General features: G+C 37.3%; 1 protein-coding gene across 1 annotated transcript in view; it reads right to left on the reverse strand.

The window, feature by feature from the left end:
• Window positions 1–4,105: 4,105 nt before the first annotated feature.
• The window catches only part of NIPAL1 (NIPA like domain containing 1), a 29,225-nt gene continuing 9,581 nt past the window's right edge, over window positions 4,106–23,749 (reverse strand). The window contains exons 2-6 of the mRNA XM_006073738.4: window positions 19,257–19,523; window positions 11,931–11,987; window positions 8,664–8,754; window positions 6,821–6,981; window positions 4,106–6,331 (exon numbers count right to left, since the gene is read on the reverse strand). Coding sequence (XP_006073800.4) covers window positions 5,715–6,331; window positions 6,821–6,981; window positions 8,664–8,754; window positions 11,931–11,987; window positions 19,257–19,523 — 1,193 coding nt within the window. The 3' untranslated portion in view covers window positions 4,106–5,714. The remainder of the gene's footprint in view (window positions 6,332–6,820; window positions 6,982–8,663; window positions 8,755–11,930; window positions 11,988–19,256; window positions 19,524–23,749) is intronic.

Below are 23,749 nucleotides of genomic sequence, written 5' to 3' on the forward strand. Positions count from 1 at the left end.
ACAATGCAATCCACAAGCCTTTTTAAGTATAATACTTTTATTGTACCTAGTTTTCTTTTAAAAAATTATTGGAATATAGTTGATTTACAATGTTGTATTAGTTTCAGGTATACAGCAAAGTGATTCCGTTTTATATATGTATTCTTTTTTAAAAATACTTTTTATTTTGTATTGGGGTATAGCTGATTAATAACATTGTAATATTTTCAGGTGAATAGCAAAAAAAAAAAAAAAAAAAACCAACAACCAGCCATACATATACATGTATTCATACTCCACCCAACTCCCCTCCCATCCAGCTGCCACATAACATTGAGCAGAGTTTGATGTGCTATACGGTAGGTCCTTGTTGGTTATTATATATTTTATATACAGTGTTTTGTGTAGCTTTTAATCCCAATCTCCTGATTTATCCCTCCCCCACCTTCCCCAACTTCCCTATTGGTAACCATAAATTCGTTATCTAAGTCTGTGAGTCTGTTTCCGTTTTGTAAATAAATTTGTATCATTTTTTTAAAGATGCCACAAGTAAAATATAGCATATGATGTCTATCTTTCTCTGACCTATTTAATATCATAATCTCTGAAAGTGTGGAAGTTCCTCAGTTGTGTCTGCCTCTTTGTGACCCCACGGACTTTAGTCCATGGAATTCTCCAGGCCAGAATACTGGAGTGGGTATTCTATCCCTTCCCCAGGGGATCTTCGAGCTATCAGGGAAGTAGACCCATCCATATTGCTGCAAATGGCATTATTTCACTGTTTTTTTATGGCTGAGTACTATTCCATTGTGTATACATACCACATCTTCTTTATCTATCCATCTGTTGATGGATACTTCGGTTGCTTCCACATCTTGGCTGTTATAAATAGTGACACAAGCTGTGGGAACAGATTGAGTTTCATGCTGGTGGTCAGGAATTTCTGGCTGGATCACAGAAAGCAGGGTGTGGGAGGGAATTCTGAGAATATGGTACTCATGGCTTTTACCTCCATCGGTCATCCCCTCTGCACCACACACCTCTCTCCCCCGCCCCGCCCCCTACCCCAGTCAAGTAGTTGCTCGGGCCTACATGTGGCTGTGTGAGGGAGGGCCACATGGTCTTAAGAGCACCCCAGTGCAGAAAACTGGTGTGAGGCCTTGCCTCCTGACCACTGGACAAGCTTGAGGTTAGTGACGCTTGGCCTACAGATTCCTGCCGGCTCCATTCCCAGCCACAGGGGGAGTTCTCCATATGAAACACAAAAATGCTTTAGAACTCAGAGGTTTTCTCCCATATTAAAGGCATTAATGGAGACTCAGTTTTCCTTCAAGAAGAAAGATTTTTCATGATTTGTAACTGAAGTGGGAAAAGGTGTCTCAGGTGGTCAGCTCTCTCAAAAAGCTTTTTCTGCTTGTTTTTTGGCAAACAAATTCTCAGTTGGGAAACATATATTGTTCATTGTTGTAGATAAAATTTAAGACTCTTTGCAACCTAAGCTTACCTCTTAGAGGCTTCCTGTACACTGCAGCCAGGGTACTGTAATGTTTGGTCTACGCTAACACGGCTTGCTGGGGGGCAGTTGTAGTTCATTCTAACTCTGGGGAGATGTGTTCCACCAAGGCCTCCTTATATGTGCCTGCATACTGTGGAGTGGGTAGTTTGGGGAGCTTGGGTTTTGGTCCTCATTCTGGCCCTAAGTAGCAATGTGATTTAGGGAACTGCAAATTATTTCTGTTCATTTAAAAAACAGACACAGGTAAGAAAGAGGCTTTTGTACCCTAGACAATTCATTTCCTTACAAACAACTGAGAGAGCTGTTCTTAAACATGAATTCAAATTAAAATAAGGAAAGTTGATAAAGTCAGGGTGATATGGTCAATACTGATAAAGTTGATAAAGGCATGTGATCAAGTTTCCCTGGGGCCAGAAAGAGGGTTTGAGAATATAAATTTTAATGTAATGCAGTGCTACCAAATATTGTTATATTTTTTTTTCTCTTTCTTGTTTTTCTTTTAAATTTCTGAACTGAGAGGTGATACCATTACACTGACTGTTCAACAAAATTATCAAAAAATAAGACAGTTTCTTCTACTTTTTGTTCAGGTGCCAGATCAGTTAGTTATACAGGAGATGGTTTTGTGCAGAGCCTTTCTCTAAAACATAGACTTTAATTTCAAGGAAAATGACAAAGCATTAAGCACAAAGCATTTTAAACCTCGAACTTTTCTTTTTAATTTTGCCATGGCATAAACTTAACTTCAAGAAACTCAAAACGGAACTCCAACAAGGATAAGTAAGCCACATTATTTTATTACAAATGAAAGATACAGAGAAACATCAAAAGTTGTAAACTTTCTAAAATGCACAGTATTTATAAACATTAGAAAAATAGAAAATTTCATGATCATAATTTTTTAAATATTTGAAAATATTTCATATATATTGATATGTTATTTTCTACAAAGCTTTATTGGAATGTGTAAACTGTATTTAGTTTGGTTTTATTACGAAAAATATTTTTGTCTGACATTTTGTATTGTTGATATTACACTAATAGAATTCATTTTCACTTGAATTATTAAAAATGAACTAAAGTGACAAACTGAGAACAAAAAAGAATTTATGAAAACTGATGACTAATGGTCCTTATCAGTCTAATATTAAGACTATGAGAATTAAAATGTTTCAAAGAGAACTGAATTGTATTGAATGCCTCAATGTCAGGGATAAATGTGAGTGCTTTCCATATACATATATTTGATTTCATACTCATAAAAATGTTAATTGCATGCTGCCAAATCTAGAGGCTTTTATGAACATTTGGAAATCTGAACTAAAAATTAATTAACCATTGATCTAGGAATAAAATTTTAAGTTAGAAAATAAAATAAAACTATTATGTTTACAGAATTACGAAAGGCTTTTCACATAATAAATCTTAAGGTATCTGAGATAAAGTGTATGTATATTAAAATATATACATTTGAAAGTACCAGTTAGACTAACACAGTTAGTCTGAATATAGGGATCCAGCATTTTATTCCTTCTTAGACAACATTTTCCTATTTGGGAAAAAGTATTCTGGGTTTTGGATTTGCAAAATTTTGGTTTTTCAATGCATATGCCCACCAGAGATTTTTAGAGTTTTTCAAATGTTTCATTGTTTCTCAATATATTTCAACTCATTAGATTTTTCTGAGACTTTCTCCTGGGCATATGTGTCAACACCAGTTCATTATCCATCCCAGGGTACACATGGTTTCTTGTATTCCAGGAACCCTCAAGCTGGGTACAATATACCAAGGGCAAAGCTTTGTAACAGGTGACCTTGAGGAAATACCTGAAACCAAGATTCAGTTAAACGGAGGATTACCTTGGAGTCAGGTTGGATGCTATGAATTTGCTCACTAAGAAGGTGTCCTGGAGAAAGCAACAGTTTTCAACAGAAAAAAAGAAAAACTTTAAATGAATTTCTACAACTTTTAACACCTACCTTTTTAGAAACCACGTTTTCTATGAACACAAGCTTGTGTTCATAACTTATGTATCTGATATACAATTTAGATGAAACAGCAATCAACAGAGTAAACATATATTTGACCTGAGGTATCAACCCATGAATCTTCCGTGGATTATCAATTTTCAAAAATTTGGAAGGCACTGCATTGCACTCAACACTGCTTATGTGCTAAGTCACTTCAGTCGTGTCCAGCTCTTTGCAACCCCATGGACTGTAGACTGCCAGTCCCTTCTGTCCATAGGATTCTCCAGGCAAGGACACTGGAGTGGGTTGTCATGCCCTTCTCCAGGAGATCTTCCTAATCCAGGGATTGAACCTGTGTTTCTCACGTCTCCTGCATTAGCAGGCTGGTTCTTTACCACTAGCGCCATCTGGGAAAGTGAAGTGAAGTCGCTCAGTCATGTCGGACTTTTAGCGACCCCATGGACTACAGCCCACCAGGCCCTCTGTCCATGGGATTTTCCAGGCAAGAGTACTGGAGTGGGGTGCCGTTGCGCCATCTGGGAAGCCCTATGCCAAAGAGACTATACCGGCACTTTAGAACTTTGCAATCATTTCAGGTCATCACTGTGGACGTCAGTCGTAGTTCAACGAAACTGTGGAAATGCTCAAGTCACTTTAATGGAATTCTGAAGAAAAGAATCTACTACTATTACCCAGGATAGACTTGAGCTAGATTACAAACAAAATAACATTTGACGTTAGAGAAGAAAAATCCAGTCAAACTGAAGGGTTTTTTGTTTTTTTTTTCATGTCATAATTTTGGGGTTAGGATTTTTTTGAGAGAAATAACTTTGGTCTAGAAATAATATAGCTAATTTCTTTTCTATTAAATCAATGAGTGATGAGTAATCTACCCATAAACAGTAAAGACCACCAAAATTGTTACTTCTCCCATGCACTTGGAGTGAGATAGGAAAATTTTATGCAGGCTTTAATATGAAAATATATTTCCCTGTACTAAGGTCTTAGTATTTTACCCCGAGGTCTTAGTATTTTGTTTTCTAAGAAGTTAACCCACCTTCCTATTCTCCCCAGATAATTACAATAAAATGGATGGAAAGTATGGCCAGGATGAAATTCAACAGAAAAAGACAATCTACCACTTACTGTGGTAGGATATGTATATTTTTTAAAAGGTTAGTAACCAATTATAATTTCCTTAATAAAGGTGAAAGTGCCAGATTTCAAGAGGACAATTATGATAACTCATTCAGGTCTTTCATAAAGATTTTTCTATTTGTTTCTAGTTTGTGGAAAACCCACCCTTTTGGGATTAAACCTTTGAGAAAAATTGAAGTGTACAATATAATGCTAAAACAATGTAGCAATTACTCTTTGAAAGTCTCTACATTAAAAAGAAAAATGACACTTGGGATAATAATAATAAAAGTAAAGAACAAAATGAATATAAAGAACGCCAAAGCCGAAATCACTTGTACTTCTTCAGAAACTCAATTGTGTCCTGTGTTGTTCAGGTCTGAATTAAAAGAACCCATGAACATAATCATGTGCATCTGTTTTTGTGAAAAGAAAAAATAGTTTCATTTACCTAAGGTATTAAGTATTTCTCTCTTCCATTCTCCCATTTTAATTATTAATAAACCTCTATGATATATCAATAAATTACAACTTATAAGCCCTTCATGGGCACATGTGTCTTGCACAGTCTAGCATACCACCGAGCAGATTTCCAACATGTGTGTGTTCTTTAACACTCTCTTCCCTTTAGAAAGAAGGAAGCTGTAGAGCGAGGGGAAGCATCAGTGATCTCGCTTCTCAGTCTTAATAATTTGAAACTATGACTCATTAGAGAGTGATGACTGATATTCTGCTTATCAGCACACAGTTGAGTTTACCTGTGAATTACTGAGAGACCAAGAATAGCAGCCAAAGAAATGAAGAGCCACCTGGCAGGTCACACACACTGTGACCAGAAGAAAGAGATTATCCTGAGAGTTATCTAATTCTTTGACTTCTTTCATGCTTAGGGAGTGTTTCAAGTTTGCAGAAATGAAAAACAGCAGAAGTCTTCTGGACCAAAACTTGGATTTTTCAAACTTGATGGCCAAAAGTGCAGGCATTTTTATTTGGCCTCATGTGTACATTATTAGTTAGAACTTTAAAAATGCCAGTTTTCCTAATATTTCTTTCAAGAATCAGGTATTCCTTCTCCTCTCCAAGTGTCTCCTGGTGGTTAAAGTCCACGTTTCTAGGGATTTTGACCAGTCCTGCTATACAAGGTAATGTCATCATCGAATCCTGGGACTGTACAGTCTGTGTTCTCTAGTAAGACATATTTGTCTTCACTGCCATTCGCAGAGAGGACTTCTTTCTGAGTAGTGGATGTCAGGTCACTCCAGGTAATGTCAATGTTTTTAAAAGCATGTAGAAGGAAGATGCCATTGATGATGGTGAAGAACCCACTCAAAGTCCCGATGACATCTCCAGCATTCATGCCATACCATTCTTGGAATAAGATGGCGGAGCAAGTCACTACCATGGATGTGAATAACACGTAATAAATGGGAGTCACAAGAGATGTATTAAAGGTGTCCAGTGCCTTGTTGAGATAGTTGATCTGTGTTGCCACCGAAAGCACAAGTACAGCCAACAAAACAAAGACCAGGGGATGCTTATAAACGGGCTTCCATTCCAGTAGTTCCTTAATGGCAATTCCCAGGCCCTTGACAGAGGAAACTGAAAATGCTCCAATCAATGAACAGATTGATATGTAGACCAATATATTGGTCTGTCCTTTCTTGGGCGCCACAATCAAAATTAGTACCAAGGAGATCACAGTTATGATCACAGCAAAGCAGATAAATCCTGTTAGAAGGAGAAAAGAATTAGACTTTAGAAAATGCCAATAGGGTCAGGTCTTTGTGAAATCTTGTTAGTCATGAGTTTAGGAGCATAAGTGTTTTAGAAAGAGAACCGTGATTAAATTAAAAACAGGAACAGCAACATGTTACTGCATGGCTTTTGATATCTCACAATGGACTTTCACAGACATTTGAACCTCACAGACAACACTATAAGGTACAGCAGGTATTGCCTGATTGACTTTATTTTCAGAATGAGGAAGATGTCAAAGTTTGGGTTGGAATATAAGCCTTTCCCCTCTCCAATTCCCATCTCTTCCCTTCATTCTGAGGAAGCAAAGCACGAACACAAAAATTAGTTGTGGCACCTTTTTGTACTATATCTCAAGCCACAGACAGGCTTGCAGGAAGCATATTACAATATTATTACAAACTCATGTGATGACAGAAAGTGGAGCAGAATTTGAGTGTCTCTTTCAGTTGAATTACAGACCTGGGTCTCTCAATTTCATTTCCATTTCGTGCAGAGTAGCAACTTTCTCTTCTTGTGGGGCATGGATAACCATCATAGTTGATCCCAATATACTTAATATGCAGCCTATTTTCCCATGAATGTTCAATTGCTCATTTAAAAAGTAGGAAGACAATATTGCACTGTTGGAAGAAGGAAAAAAAAATCACTCTTATTCAATTACCTTTGGATTCCACAGCAGCTCAGTTGTCATGCCATGGTGTGCACCAGTCTGTATCTCAGTCAACTGCTTGGAATATGCTATGTGACACTGAAAACCCCAATTAGCTTGCTTGCTTTATGTATGTGTGTGAAGTTTGTTATATATTACTAAATTTGTATTTAGAAAAATTTCTACCATTTGTCAAACTTTAAGATTAACATTTTAAAAATCATTGGTAGTTTGCTATTTTTTAAAAATTTCATGGGAGTATAGTTGATTTACAATGTTCTGTTAGTTTCAGGAATACAGCAAAGTGAATCAGCTATACATATGCATATATCCACTCTTTTTTAGATTCTTTTCCCATATAGGCCATTACAGAGTATTGAGTAGAGTTCCCTATGCTATACAGTAGGTTCTTATTAGTTGTCTATTTTATATATAGTATATATATGTCAATTCCAGTCTTCCAATTTATTCCTTTCTCTCCCTTCACCTTCTGGTAACTGTAAGTTTATTTTCTACATCTGTACTCTGATTAGCTTTAAAATTCAGAAAAGATGATTAATCAAATCTGCTTAATTGCTTTTCTATCTAAAACATTATAATAGGCATTCTGTACACCTGAAAATTTCCTATGACCTTCTAAGAGGTCCCACTCAATTTGTTTTCAATTTCCCCATCTTTTTCTGTAAAGTCAAAGTAGAAGATATTTTACATCTTACTGGCATGATACATTTAGAACATGCATGCTCATGAAAGCTTCAAAGAAAGATATAAGCCTAAAGAAGAATTAACTCTGCTCTTCAGGGCCAGTATTTAGCTGGTACACACAAGTACAACCAAATGGGTTGTCAAAATACTAAAATATTTCCTTACCAGCTGCTATTGCCCTGATACTTTCACCTATCCAATGCTCCCACTACTTTGGTTGCTATGGCCTCTAGATTGGCACCACGATGGACACAGATTATGCCATCCTGCTGCTCAACCACTAGGTCAGCTGTGGTCCCTTCTCCTTATGCCCTGGCACTCCCACCAGTGGGTAGGCCTAGTCATAAACCTTCTTCTAGAGGTTGATAATGGAGATAAAAGGAAAAGGCAAAAACACAATAGTTTTCTTAGTTACAAAATAAAACAGTTCATGGGCTCAGGGAACACATTCATTTGGGATCATAATAACGATCAACTCAGATATATTAGATCCACTTTCTATTGATAGGAAAATGACACCTGCTTGCAGGACTAAAAGAAACTAAGATGTCTCCAAACAGAAGTAATTCAGCATCAATGCAAGCGTTTTAGTAAGAGCTGAAGTCTAACCCAAATATCATGCTTTTTAAAGTCCTCTGATAACTATGGTCATTAACCACTATGACAACAGAAAGCATAAAGAGGGTTGTGGCAATTTGTTCAGGTGAGAGGGGAAAACTGCTTGGCTTCACTGAATCATCACAAAGAAAACACACAATTACCTTAAGTTTGGCAGGAAGACACTCTGTTTCTTATTTCTACTGCTATTTATTGTGGAATCTTCTTAAATTATTTTTGTGATTTTCAAAATTTTGCTTTGAGATACGCTTAGTAATCTATTTCTTGTGGGTTATGTGAATCATGGTATTAAAATCTCTGCAGAAGCCAAGTTCCTTACTGCTCACGTACCTGACAAGAACACTCAGAGCGCCCAGTGAGGTGACCAGAGTGGCAGGAGCAAAAGCATAAGCTGCAAAATTCACAGCCTCTCCTGCTCCCACTGGAAAGCAAGCAGCAGCGTTAATATGAAGGATAGGCACATGTATTCAACAACCGACACAGGCAAAACAGTAGTATTTTATCCTGAAGACACATCTAATGAAAAGGAATAATTTAACTTCTTTTAGGGAAGGTGGGGAAAGTTTGGTAAGGCTGCAGATAAACCATAATTACCTGAGGACGCAAACTCACTAATGCAAAAAGTGGTGACAGGGAAATATCTATTTTAAAAGACCTTCAATAAAGATTTCAGTTACTTTAGTACCAGAAACATAGTTGGTCACACTGCTGAAATCTGGCAGAGGTAGGCTTTGAAGTGAGCAGAGAATTATTGTTTGCTCAAGAATACCTACTGTGGGCAAATTAACAATAAAGCAACTTGTAAAATTAGAATGCTTTCTAGAGGTGTACAGTCCAGCCAGGGGATAGGCAGAGATACCCACAGGCCTGTGTAGTCAGGCAGCCCTGGATTGCAGGGGATCTACAAGCAAGTAACAGTATCTTAGTAGCTTAAGTCCTAACAATGTGCTCCTGGAGGCCTTTTCTCATCTGAGCAACTCCAGACTTCCATGAGATAGGGGGATGCAATTAACTTGGAGAGCAATGGAAAATCCCTCTAAGAGTTGGGTTCTTGTATTGAGGGCAGATTATTCTCCTGGGTCACAATTGAATGCTTGCCCACAGAATGTAGTATTTCACACCGCAACTATGCCAAGCACATATTTCTTGTTGAGAGAGCTTCTGGAACAGATAAAAGACACCAGTACACTTTTTCTTTTTCCCCCTGGCTGCTATCCACTCCACTCTCAGCCCCTACCCCATCCCCAGCCAGATCTGCAAGAGTAATCAGCTTCAAAACATCTTAAAACAAACAGAAACATACAGAATGGAACATTAGGAGACTGTGCATAACAGCAACAATGGTAGTTTTCTTGGAATCATAAGCAATGAAATAAAATTCACATTTTATGGCAAGATGAGAAAAATGAAAACAATTTTTTTTTCCCCATTTGGGCCTCCCCTCTCCCCTTTAGTGTGTCTTGTGCGTTAGCCAGACTCCTTAGAGGATATCCTTCCTCCTTAATCTTGAAGGGACCACTACCTTCTTTGTACGTGCATCTCTGGATTGTGTAAAGTGTTCATTAAAGAGCATTTAATGTACAGCCTCATGTCTCGAAAAACTTATACAACTGTGCTTTGATCTCTAACGTACAGAATAGTTCGCTGAGAGGCTGTTCTCAGGTTATAATTCTCAATTTGACTTGAATAAAAATTTTCCATTTCTTTTTTAGATTGACTAGTTAATTTTTGATCAACATAAGCTTTCTTGAATACCTCATTATTTATATTTTTATCATGATAGCTTTCCAGGAAAATACTGACTTCATGAAGTAATGTGTGTTTGTCTCTAGGTAAAAATCTCTAATGCTGAAGACAATGCTTTTCTCTCTTTAATACTTGTAGAAACCATGTGCATGGTGAGAATACAATTACAAATGTAGCCATATAATATTCTTCTTCTACTTTCTATCGCATAGGCAGAGGGTGGGAAGATACGAGAAAGAAAGAGAGTAAAGGGAGAGAATCATCCAAGTATTTATTTGGAATCTTCCCAGTATGGTCCCTGACAACAGTTACTCAAATGAAGTAAGAAAACAAATGTGAAAACACCTTAAAAATTGAAAAAACGCTATATAAATTGAAATTATTTTTATTCACCATCTTGTAAGCAGATAGGGTATGGGTTTCCCAAAGGAAAAGAACGAGATACAGCTTTTTGATGTAAGAGAAGCCATTTTAGGCCTCAGCTATTGTGTGCTCTAAGCTTGGCCACAGTGCTTGCCCTTGAACAGGCCTCAATAATTAATGATCTTAAAGGAACAAAAGGACAAACTGTTATCAGGCAAGAAAAGTCACAACAGCAAAGATGATAAATTGGTTGTAAAGACTCCCAATTCTGGTTCAGTGGAAAGGCTAGCCTAAAGTACTTTCTTGAGCTATATTGCAGAATTTAAATCCCCTCCACCACTAAGTCCATTTGAACCTAAGGAATGATGTTGAACTTGCCCAACCCTCATGACCTCTATAAACTAGATAGAAGCCTTAGCCCGGATTTTATCAACCTTCATCCCATTTCTATGTTGGATTCTCCTCTGCTCAAGCCCTCCATGAATATGCACATACTTTGAGCTTGAAACTTTCCCAATTTGCTGTTTGGGGAGACAGCGCTTTGGGAAAAATCCCCAGAATTCTCCTTACCTGCTCCAAGTAACAAATCCTTTCCTCTTCTTATCTTTGGTTTGGTTGTGTCTTTTGACACCCACCAAGAGGCGAAACCAAGTTTTGACGTAACAAGCCTTTTAGATACCACCATTTGTTTAAAAAAAAAGTTATCCAATTCTTTAAGAGCATCTCAAAAATACTGAAATGTTTTACGTGGTACAGGAAAACCGATGGAAGTTTTAAGGCTTCTGGCTGCAGAGGGAGATGGCTGGCAAGTATGTGAAACTACAATTTATGAGGTCCTTTCTCTAGAAGTTTAAGGCTTGGAATTTGAGAAAGTTCAGAGGAGTTAGCAGGGAGATATAAATCTGCAAAAGTGCTTGAGAGATAGCACTGCCTTCTCTCTGGACATCACATTAATGAAAGTGGTTTCACCTCATACAGAGTCTCATTTAATCCTCCGGGCAAGTCTAGGAGGAGGGAGAATGCTGACAATCTTCATCTCCTCTGTTTGCTCAGAACCAAACAGCCCGAGGGGACTTTCATTTACCCAGTTTTGGTCCTTGCTAGGAAAATGACCCACTCTATGCAGCTAGAATAGTCACATATAGAATTAGGAGCCAGGGAAATGTAGGAGGGAAGCATTTTCAACAATTATTATGGGGAATACAATACAAGAGAAGAAGTTAGTGATAAAACATAAGATTTCAGATGGTAAGTTTTTTCTTGGCATTCCAAGACAGTATTGAGAACATGAGGGTGGGAGGAAGACAGAATAAAAATTAATTCTAAATTCATAGGACTTACTTTATATATGAGACATTATGCCTACACAAAAACTTCCAGATTGATATGCCAGCCTTACCAGTTAGATAAACTGATCAATTTGAACAACTGCATGTCATTTATTCATCATTTTGCAAACAAACACCATTCTTGGCATTATAGACTCACTTGAGAGTAATCCTGCCCACCAGAGCCATTCCTTGAGGTAAGAATGTCCACCTTGTCCTAGGAAAATGATGAAAATAGAAATTAAGTTCTAAAGTGGAAGAAGAGGGTTTGGGGAATTAACTTCTATAAAAGGTACTGGAATATGGTTGGAAAAAGCAAGACTTAAGGCCTACTCAGTATATCTGATCTTTTAGCTTACTTACTCAGTCATTTCTAGAGATCTCCTAAAGTTTTCTTTACATTGCCTTTGATTTCTACAGAAAATAAGTTTTCTTCATTTGCAGGAAAATTAGTCATGAGGTTTATTATTGTCAACTCAAAAAAAAATGCAAACCTAAAAACTGAAAATTATGTTTTATTTGGTGGATTTGCTGAGGGCTTAAGTTTGGCTGGCAGCCTCTCAGATAATTCTGAGGGCCTGCTCTGAATAGGAAAGGGAGGAGCCAGGATATATAGGAGTTTTGCAAAACAAACAAACAAACAAACAAAAAAAACACACAAACAAAACAGGTAGTTGGAACATCAAAAGATTACTGTTAATTTTAAAAAATGAATTTAGCACTTCTATTTGTATGGGAAGATGTAGGAGTCTGGCTCACTGGAATCATTCCTTTGGTATGCACCTTAACTGTTTAGGGCCAGTATCGAGTGCTCTCCATCTCGAATCCCCTCAGGCTGCACTGACTGCTGGGGGGGGCAGTCACTAATGCCTTGATGTCAGCAGTATCCTTTGTTTACTGATATGGAAGGAGACATTCTTTGTCTAAACTATTTATGCCATTCAGAGGTGTAGATAGAGTATTATAAGCCCTAAATGCTTTATTTTGGCCACAGTTAAAGACAGAACGCCATAAATATTAAATTAGATTGGTACCTAATGAAGACATTAAAGGAAAGATGGTTGACATAAGAGCTTTTGAAATTTTGGATAGTCAATGAGAGAATAACCAGCATTAGCCAGCTGGACTCTACTTATTCTCTACCTTTTGGCACCATGAAACTGAATTTGTGTCAGCTGGCATTCAGTCGTTCAGTTGTGTCTGACACTTTGTGACCCCATGGACTGCAGCATGCCAGGCTTCCCTGTCCATCACCAACTCCGGGAGCTTGCACAAACTCATGTCCATTGAGTCAGTGATGCCATCCAACCATGTCATCCTCTGTCATCCCCTTCTCCTCCTACCTTCAATCTTTCCCAGCATCAGGGTCTTTTCTTCGCAATGAGTCAGTTCTTTGCGTTAGGTGGCCAAAGTAATGGGGCGTCAGCATCAGTCCTTCTAATGAATATTCGGGACTGATTTCCTTTAGGATGGACTGGTTTGATCTTGCAGTCCAAGGGACTCTCAAGAGTTTTCAACAACACCAAATCTCAAAAGCATTAATTCTTCGGTGTTCAGCCTTCTTTATGGTCCAACTTTCAAATCCATACATGACTACTGGAAGAACCATAGCTTTAACTATATGGACCTTTGTCAGCAAAGTAATGTCTCTGCTTTTTAATATGCTGTCTAGATTTGTCACAGCTTTTCTTCCAAGGAGCAAGCATCTTTTAATTTTATGGCTGCAGTCACCATCTGCAGTGATTTGGGAGAAAATCAAGAAAATAAAGTCTGTCACTGTTTCCACTGTTTCCCCATCTATTTGCCATGAAGTGATGAGACCAGATGCCATGATCTTCATTTTTTGAATGTTGAATTTTAAGCCAGCTTTTTCACTCTCCTCTTTCACTTTTATCAAGGGGCTCTTTAGTTCCTCTTCGCTTTCTGCCATAAAGGTGGTGTCATCTGCATATCTAAGGTTATTGATATTTCCTGGCAATCTTGATTCCAGCTTGTGCTTCATCCAGCCTGGCATTTCGCATGATGTACTCTGCATAGAAATTAAATTAGCAGGGTGACAATATACACACTTGACGTACTTCTTTCCCAATTTGGAACCAGTCTGTTGTTTCATGTCCAGTTCTAACTGTTGCTTCTTGACCTGCACACAGGTTTCTCAGGAGGCAGGTAAGGTGGTCTGGTATTCCCATCTTTTTAAGAATTTTCCGTAGTTTGTTGTGATCCACACAGTCAAAGGCTTTAGCATAGTCAATGAAGCAGAAGTAGATGTTTTTCTGGAATTCTCTTGCTTTATCTATGATCCAACGGATGTTGGCAATTTGATCTCTGGTTCCTCTGCCTTTTCTAAATCCAGTTTGAACATCTGGAAGTTCTCTGTTCAAGTACTGTAGGCCTGGTTTGGAGAATTTTGAGGATTACTTTGCTAGCACATGGAATTAGTGCAATTGTGTGGTAGTCTGAACATTCTTTGGCATTGCCCTTCTTTGGAATTGGAATGAAAACTGATCTTTTCCAGTCCTGTGGCCACTGCTGAGTTTTCCATATTTGCTGGGATACTGAATACAGCACTTTCACAGCATCATCTTTTAGGATTTGAAATAGCTCAGGTGGAATTCCATCACCTCCACTAGCTTTGGTTGTAATGATGCTTCCTTAGACCCACTTGACTTCACATTCCAGGATGTGTGGCTCTAGGTGAGTGATCACACCATCCTCGTTATCTGGGTCATTAAGATCTTTCTTTGTATAATTCTTCTGTGTATTCTTGCCACCTCTTCTTAATATCTTCTGCTTCTGTTAGGTCCATATTGTTTCTGTCCTTTATTGTGCCCATCTTTGCATGAAATGTTTCCTTGGTATCTCTAATTTTCTTGAAGAGATCTTTAGTCTTTCCCATTCTATTGTTTTCCTCTATTTCTTTGCACTGTTCACTTAGGAAGGTTTTCTTATCTCTCTTTGCTATTCTTTGGAACTGCATTCAGATGGATATATCTTTCTTTTTCTCCTTTGCCTTTCAGTTCTCTTCTTTTCTCAGCTATTTGTAAGGCCTCCTCAGACAGCCATTTTATCTTTTTTGCGGGGTTGGTTTTGATCACCACTTACTGTACAATGTTATGAACCTCTGTCCATAGTTCTTCAGGCACTCTGTCTATCAGATCTAATCCCTTGAATCTATTTGTGTCTAGTCTACTGAAAAGGACAAAACCTTTCCTAAGATACTCAGAGAATTATCTTCCCACTCTTGTAATTTTTGACCTTAACCACATGAATTAACCATTTATGATTTTCTCCTTACAAAATTTGCAAATAACTAAATTGGAATATTAAAATATGATTTCATATGCTGTTTTTAAAAAACTTAGTATCAGAAATACTTTCTCAGCCCTTAATAATTGAGCATTCCAAAGTCTGGTATATTATTATTAACCTGTATGAGACCATACAGACACTCAAACATAGAGTGTGTGTGTGTGTGTGTGTGTGTATATATATATATATAAAAACAGAGTGTATATATATATATAAAAACATAGAGTGTATATATATATATATATAACTAGAAACAATATATATATATATTGTTTTTAGTTTTTTTCTTATCATTATATAAAAGCCTTAAATATTATAAACATCCAGATATGTAAATCTAGGTTGAATTCTTATTTACTCTTTTTTTTTTTTTAAACTCTTTTACTTTATAGGCCATAATGCTTATATTGGATGTGTTTAATTCTTTTTTTAAGAAATTGAAATATACTTGATTTATAATTTTGTGTTAGTTCCAGGTGTACAGCAAAGTGATTCAGTTATATATATATATATATATTTCAGATTAATTTCCATTATAGGTTATTACAAGATATTGAATGTAGTTCTATATGCTATACAGTAAATATTTGTTGCTCATCTATTTTAGGTACAGTAGTTTGTATCTCTTAATATCATACTTCTAATTTATCCCCTTCCCTTTGGTAACCATAAGTTTGTTTTCTATGTCTTTGAGTCTGGTTCTCTTATATATATATTCATTTGCATTATTTTGTAGATTCCACATATAAGTAATATATATTTGTCTTTCTCTGTTTGACTTAGTATTATATTCTCTAGGTGCATCTGTGTTGGTGTAAATGGCAAGATTTAATTCGTTTTTATGATTGGGTAATATTCCATTATATTTATATATCCCATCTTCTTAAGCCAATCATCTGTTGATGGGCACTTGGGTTTTTTACATGTTTTGGCTTTTGTAAATAGTGCTGCTTTGAACACTGGGGTGTATATGTCTTTTCAAATTAGAGTTTTTGTCTTTTTGAATATATGCCCAGGAATGGGATTGCTGGATCATATGGTAACTCTAATTTTAGTGTTCTAAGAAACCTCCAATCGTTTTCCATAGTGGCTGTACCAATTTACCTTCCCACCAGCAGTATAGGAGGGTTCCCTTTTCTCCACACCCTCTCTAGTCATTTGTCTGTGGACTTTTTAATGATGGCCATTCTGACCGGGGTGAGATAATACCTCACTATAGTTTTGATTTGCATTTCCCTGATAATTAGTGATACTGAACATCTTTTCATATGTCTATAGGTTATATGAATGTCTTCTTTGGAAAAATGTCTATTTAAGTGTTCTGCCATTTTTTTGATTGGGTTGTTTGTTTTGATATTGAGTTGTATGAGCTATTTGTATATTTTGGATGTTAACTCCTTGTTGGTTACCCTATTTGCAAACACTTTCTCCCATTACATAGGTTGTCTTTTTTGTTTGTTGATGGTTTCCCTTGCTATGCAAAAGCTTTAAGTTTGATTAGGTCCTATTTGTTTATTTTTGCTTTTATTTCTTTTGCCTTGGGAGACATATAAAAATATTGCTATGATTTATGTCCAAGAATGTTTTGCCTATGTTCTCCTCTAGGAGTTTTATGGTGTCACATCTTATATTTAGGTCTTTAAACCTTTTTGAGTTTATTTTTGTATACGGTATGAGGACATGTTCTAATTTCCTTGATTTACATGTAGCTGTCCAGTTATCCCAACACCACATGTTGAAGAAACTGTCTTTTCTCCATTATATATTCTTGCTTGCTTTATAATAGGATAATTGACTGTAGATGTGTGGGTTATCTCTGTTCCATTGATCTATATGTCTGTTTTTGTGCCAATATGATGCTGTTTTTATTACTGTAGTTTCATTCACTTCTTAAGATAAATTTCCAGAAGTAGAATTATTCGATTTTAAGATGGTAACATTTTAAACTTTCCCAAATTTCTCTCAGGAAAGTTTGTACCTATTTATATTGCTTCCAGCAATGTTTAAGAAAGCTATTTATTTCTCAAGTTCCCTTAGCAGCATAGGGCATTATTTTTTAAAGAAAAACCAAATCTTGTTAAAATAGTAGGCAACAACCCTGGAGCCCATTGTTACATAGTTGATATATCTTTGGGTACTAGTGAATTAATATTTACTTAAGTATGTTTATTGGCCACTTACAATTCTTATTCTGTGAGTTCCTTGTTTATGTGCTTTGTCTTTTTCTGTTAGGTACTAATCTTTTTCTTATCAACTATTGTTGTTGTTTAGTCACACCTAAGTCATGTCAGACTTTTTTGAGACCCCATGGACTGTAGCCTGCCAGGGTCCTCTGTCCTTGGGATTCTCCAGGCAAGAATACTGGAGTGGGTTGCCATTTCCTTTTCCTGTGATTATCAGCTATAGTCACTCTTTATATACTTTATAACTACCCTTTGTCATATATTTTGAAATTTTCTCCCCTACATGTCATTTCCTTTTCAGTTTCAGTTAAAGGTGTTTTCAAGTAGGATTTTTTTTTTTGGTCAATCCAGATAATCTCTTTCTTCATATAGAATTGTTTCCTCCTTTATCTTTATGCTTAGGAAGACTTTCTTTTAGTATTTAAAAAAATTATTTTATTTTAAATTTAACTTGAAGTATGTGAAATCTATTGTGGAAAATGGTATAAAGTAGAACTCTTACATTTTTCTCCTCTAGTTTTTGGCAGTTGTCTCTATACTTTTGATTGAATAATTCATCCTTTCTCAAGTGGACTGAAATGCCACTTTAAAAATTGTGTAATAAACTGCTGCATGGACTTATTCGACTTTTCAATTATCTTTTATTTTGTCTACCTTTTTAAATGCTAAACTATTTTAATCAGTGTCCCCTCAATAGTACTCTTCTATAAACTTGTTTGTGTAATTCATAATCATTTATTATCCTCCATGGATCTTAGAACAATATTTAGCTTTTTAAAGACATTATTCTTGATAAGAATGAATAGAAAATTCATGGCTAATGAAGGACAGTCAAGCAGAGCTAACAGCTTCTGAAATGTCACTGCAAATAATACCTAATTCTACTGCTATCTATTTATTGACTTGACAATACTTATTGGGTGCCAACCTCTATGCTAGGGAAGGTTCCTGCTTTTGTGAAATCTACTATCAATAAACAAGACTGTTGACAACTAGTAAATAAACAATAAATGTACAATGACAAATTATTCCAGGGACAGTGAAGGAAACCCTTAGTGCAATAATAGCAGGGGTGGAGGTGAGTCAGACCTTCCCAAAGAGGATGGTCAAGAAGGCCATTCTGGAGTGGTTATATTTTAGTTGAAGTCTGAAGTATGAGTCACCAAGTGACAGGCAGGAAGAAGAGAGTTGCAGGCAAAGGAAAAGACCTTGAGGTGGGAAGCTGCCCCAGCCATGCAGCGCTCAGTCATTTCTGATTCTTTGCTGTCCCCATGGACTGTAGCCCGCCAGGCTCCTCTGTCCATGGGATTCTCCAGGCAAGAATACTGGGGTGGGTTGCCATTTCCTACTCCAGGGGATCTTCCAGACCCAGGGATTGAACCCCTGTCTCTTGAGGTGGGAAAGAACTTGGTAAATTCTAAGAGCCAGAGAAAAGCAGGTGGCAGGGAGGGTAGCAGAAGATGAAGCTGGAGAGGTAGCATGGGACACTTTAGGCAGGAGGTGAGGTCAGAGATTGTGCAAGGATGTTTGGATTTTACTCTGAGTGCAAACAAAACCCCCTAATGTGTTTAGCCTGATCTGACTTTAAATCCTGAAATCTCAGACTAAGGAGGAAAAGGAGGTGACAGAGGATGAGATAGTTGAATGGCATCACTGACTCAATGGATGTGAGTTTGAGCAAACTCCTGGAGACAGTGAAGGACAGGGAAGCCTGGCATGCTGCAGTCCATAGGGTCGCAGAGTCAGACATGACTTAGCGACTGAACAACACAAGGTTATGAAAGAATAACTCATTCCACATGCTAAATCTCTTGAGTTTTAGTCTCAACCTAAAGGAGACATAACTGGTTCAATCCTGGAAACTGCTGAGAACAGAGATAGGGGCTAAGACAGAGTCAGGGAAATTCTCTGAAATTCTCATAGCACCATGGTCTTACAATACGATTATCTCTGCAATTAGAAACTTGAATTTGTTAGTTGCATTTGTCTCTTACCAGCTCTAGTGACACCCTTTTTGGCCAGTTGCAAAAGGCCCTTTTTTTTCAAGATGAAACTGGAGCCAATAAAAATACTGGAACTTATTGCCAGTACCAGGCCTATATAAAGGTTGTATTTGTTCTCTGTATTTGTAGAAACACTCAGGTTGGTTATGCTGGAATTTAGGTCCCTGTAGAGGACAGGAGAAGCCAGCAGCTCTGACACACGTGTGATCTCACACCAAGCCTGGGAGGTATTCGGACAGCTCAGGGACAGCACATAGCCTGGAAAAAGGGAAAGAGGGAGATGTCAACCGACGAAAGGGAGATGCATTAACATTTTCTTTCCTTCTCCAAGAAATAGAAACTTTCTTTCTCCACTAACACACTTTTTTACTGCCTGATGGGCAGTCTCCAGCACCTGATCCACGGGCTGGCAGACATGTTCTGCTGGGCTCACACACACAAGTTCTTCACAGTGTTCGCAAAGTGCTTTAGCTGTCATCATCTAAGCATGACAAACTTCACATCAAAGTCTGGATTCCTCTTATTGAATGGAAAGTCTACCAATACTTGGTTGTCTGTTGGCGCATCAGGGAGCTGTGTGCACTGGCTTGGGCTCAGCAGTTCATTACAGCCCCCTCCCCGGCACATTCACTTTTCTCCATCAGTGTGTTTCATCATCTGTGTTTCATCAGAAAGCATCAGTGTGTGTATAATGCCTGAAAGTAGGAAAGAGCACAGCAACCCCACCAGACTAGAAATCACCACGTTACAGGAAACTGAGCTAACCCACTTGATGTACATTTCAGAAAATGTGTTTAAAAGTGGGTCTAGTTTACTAGACCACTTTCCCATAGATAATAATTTTTCAAGTCTAATTCACTTCCTCCTTAATAAAATAGACTCTAATAGAAAAATGAATTAAATATCAGTTGGCCTTTTTTTCCCCCCCTTGAAGAGGATTCAAATAAGCATGTAAATCCACTGAACCAGACCCATTATTATAACTGCCTTTTTTTTGTGTGTGGGGGGGGGGGAGCTAAATACTAAAACACAGAATGACAACATTTTATACTGTTTAAGAGATTTTTATAATCTATTCTCCATTTGAAAAGCTGCCAACACAGTGACCCTGTGACTAGGTTTTCTATCTTCTCAATTTTTTTTCCATTTGAAAGGCTTATTTTCCTAGCGTGACTTACCCTGAACAAAAATGGGCAAAAACAAATTTTAGGATTCAGTGAAATAAAGTCAGCTTTACATCTCAAAAATCTTAAGAAAGCATGAAAACAACAAAAGATAGTTTGACTAAATGTTGTCTTAGAAACAAAACTTTAATAGTGGGATCTGTGTCTCTGGGGCAAAGCAGTATGCGTGCATGCGTGCTAAGTTGCTTCAGTCATGTCCAACTCTTTGCAACTGAATGGACTGTAACCCACCAGGCTCCTCTGTCCATGGGATTCTCCAGGCAAGAATACTGGAGTGGGTTGCCATGTCCTCCTACAGTGGCTTCCCAACCCACAGATCAAACCTGCACATCTTTTGTCTCATGCACTGGCAGGCAGGTTCATTACCACTAGCACCACCTGGGAAGCCCTAAAAACAGTATTGAGGTATGTGAATTTTACCACACATACAGCTGAGAAACAACTATTAAGCTCAAGTCTAGCAAAAGGTAAAATAATTGAATTCAGTTTTTTCATGGTTATTATTTCATTTATCTCTGTTAATTTGAAAATGAACCAACTTTGATTCAGAGATACAGGATAAATTCTGAGACAAAGCTTCTAAATATTCCAAGGAGAATTATATTACTTCAGGGATAGTTTACCGTAACTGAGGAATTTTTTAGGCTGGTTGTTTTAGTAAGAACTGCTGCAAATTTTCACATAAGCTAGCCTCAAGCAATCTAGTCCTGGACACTGTTCATCTCATCTAACCCCCAATTACTACCAAAGTAATTTTTAGTAGTAAGAATTTTGATTATATGAATTTTTGTGAAAACATCTGATTGAACTGGACAGAAAATTCCATGGCTGCCATCAGTATCATTTACTATGTAGTTAACATAACCATTCCAAAACTTTATCTCTGGAAACAGTGTGGGTGGACCTCATTCCAGTGAAACAATACTCTCTCTGAACTGTTTACACAGCAAAATGTTTCCAACATTTTAGGGGGCGTGGGGCAGAGGATGATAAAGGAGCGCAAATAATCTTTGTTGCCTTTTGTAAGTTCTCATTGTAAATGAACATTAATGTTGCATGTTTTATGGCAGGAAAAAATAATAAAATCTTGTCTAGTTACTGACCTTAGAACTTAAATTGTTTTATGTTTGGGGAGCATATGAAAGAGGAAGGCCACGGCCGAGATGAACTAATGAGGGAGTGACTGGTGGGTAGGTGGGTATGGAGTGCTGTAGGGCAGGAGGGGAGGGATGGAGGAAGCAGAATATGTGGGCAGGGACATTGGAGGGTTTCAGAGCAATTAGAGATCTCAAAATTCAGGTAGCTTCTTAAGACTATAGTAAGCAAAGTAATTCTCCAGGAGTTTAATCCAAACTTCATCTAACACAGAAAATCTATTACATTCCTTCTTTTTCATTTTAATAGACACTGCCAATAGCCCTTTCAAGTGTCTATACCAATTTATACTCCTGTCAGCAAAGAGCATGTGTCATTTCTTTAATGTTATGACATATTGTTTTAAATATGAATAATTTAATTTAGGAAATATGTCTCAGTTATAAAGAAAAAAAAAATATACACCAACGTATCAACCACCTAATTTAAGAAATAAAACATTACCCCTCAGAGGTAACAACTAATCTGATTTTCTGTCTAATAGTCCTTGCTTCAAAAAAAAATGATTTCCTGGGACTTCCCTGCTAATCCACTGGTTAAGACTTGGAGCTTCTACTGCAAGGGACACGGATTCAATCCCTGCTCAGGGAACTAAGATCCTACATGCCATGGGGAATGGCCAAAAAAAAAAGAAATTTGCCCTATAAGATTATCTTTAAATAATAAATTGTTTCATTTTCTTCTTTTTGTACTTTCTAAAAATGTAATCATATAGTATGCATTCTTTGGTGATTTGCTTGCTTTTGAGATTTATCATTCTTGATGCTCTGACGTTAAGGTTTGCTTTTTTCCCTACTGTTCTATAGAATTCCACTTTATGACTGTCTCACCAGTAATTTTTCTATTTTATAGTTTGTGGACATTTGGGTAATTTGCTGTGTTTTTGTTTTTACAAACAGTGCTGCTAATGTTCTCAATTATGTTAAACCAAATGAAGTTGATGATATTTGACAATTTTTTACCCCCAAAGAATAGCAGTTTCATATGATTCAACTTAAGATGTATCTTCTAGGTACAGGTGTGAATGTCTTCTTACACACACTTAAAAATTTAACAACAAAGTCAAATTTTCTATAGGATTATATGCCTTTTCCCACCTTAAACTCCATTACTAATTGTCTATAATCTTGGGAAAGTTGAATCATCACTCTCAACTTCAGTTTCTTCATCTCTAAAATGAGGGAGTTTGACTCAATGAGTCTAAAGATCCCTTCAATACTTTTGGGTTTGATAATAAGCTATCTTGGTTCCCAGAGTAATTTACTTATAATTCTGGTAGTTCATAAATATTGCTGATGGACCAGCTCTAAATTCATAGGCACTTGTATCTGGAAGATATCTTAAAGAAACTGATGCCAAGATATTAAGTGACTTGGCAAAGCCACGTAACAGCCAAAATCAGGGCCAAATAATCCAGTTCCCAGACTACTATTCTATTTCAGAAACTTAAGAACAAAAAGTACAAATAAAGTCAGTTAAAATTTATTGTTGTTTATACAAAGATGAAATGCTTCGAATAGCTTTTTCAAGTCTTATTTGTCTATAAAGAATAATTTGGGGCTCCCTTGGTGGCTCAGTGGTAAAGAATCTGCCTGCCAATGTAGGAGACACAGGTGGATTCCTGTTCCTGGAAGATCCCACATACCTTGGAGCAACTAAGCACCACAACTATTGATCTTGTACTCTAGAGCCTGGGAGCTGCAACAACTGAAGCCTGAGCATCCTAGAGTTTGGGTTGTGTGTAATACAGCAATAGCTGACTGATAGTGATGGTTTGGTGGTTTAATTGTTAAGTTGTTTCTGACTCTTGCAACCCCATGGACTGTAGCCAGCCAGGCTCCTCTGTCCATGGGATTTCCCAGGCAAGAATACTGGAGTGCGTTACCATTTCCTTCTCCAGGGGACCTTCCCGACCCAGGGATCAAACCCACATCTTCTGCCTTGCAGCCAGATTCTTTACTGCTGAGCCACCAGGGAAGCCCCTAGCTGACTGATACACTTGCCTGTTTATATTAGCGAAGGAAAGAATGAATGAAATTTCTTCTGTCTACTACAATTTATTCTCCAAATATCAGCCAGTGTGAATCAGATTACATCACTCCCCTGCTTAATTCCCCATGATTTTTCATGGCAGTTGTAACAAAA

This window comes from Bubalus bubalis, chromosome 7, assembly GCF_019923935.1.
Source record: "Bubalus bubalis isolate 160015118507 breed Murrah chromosome 7, NDDB_SH_1, whole genome shotgun sequence".
In the NCBI taxonomy this organism is placed as follows: Eukaryota; Metazoa; Chordata; class Mammalia; order Artiodactyla; family Bovidae; genus Bubalus; species Bubalus bubalis.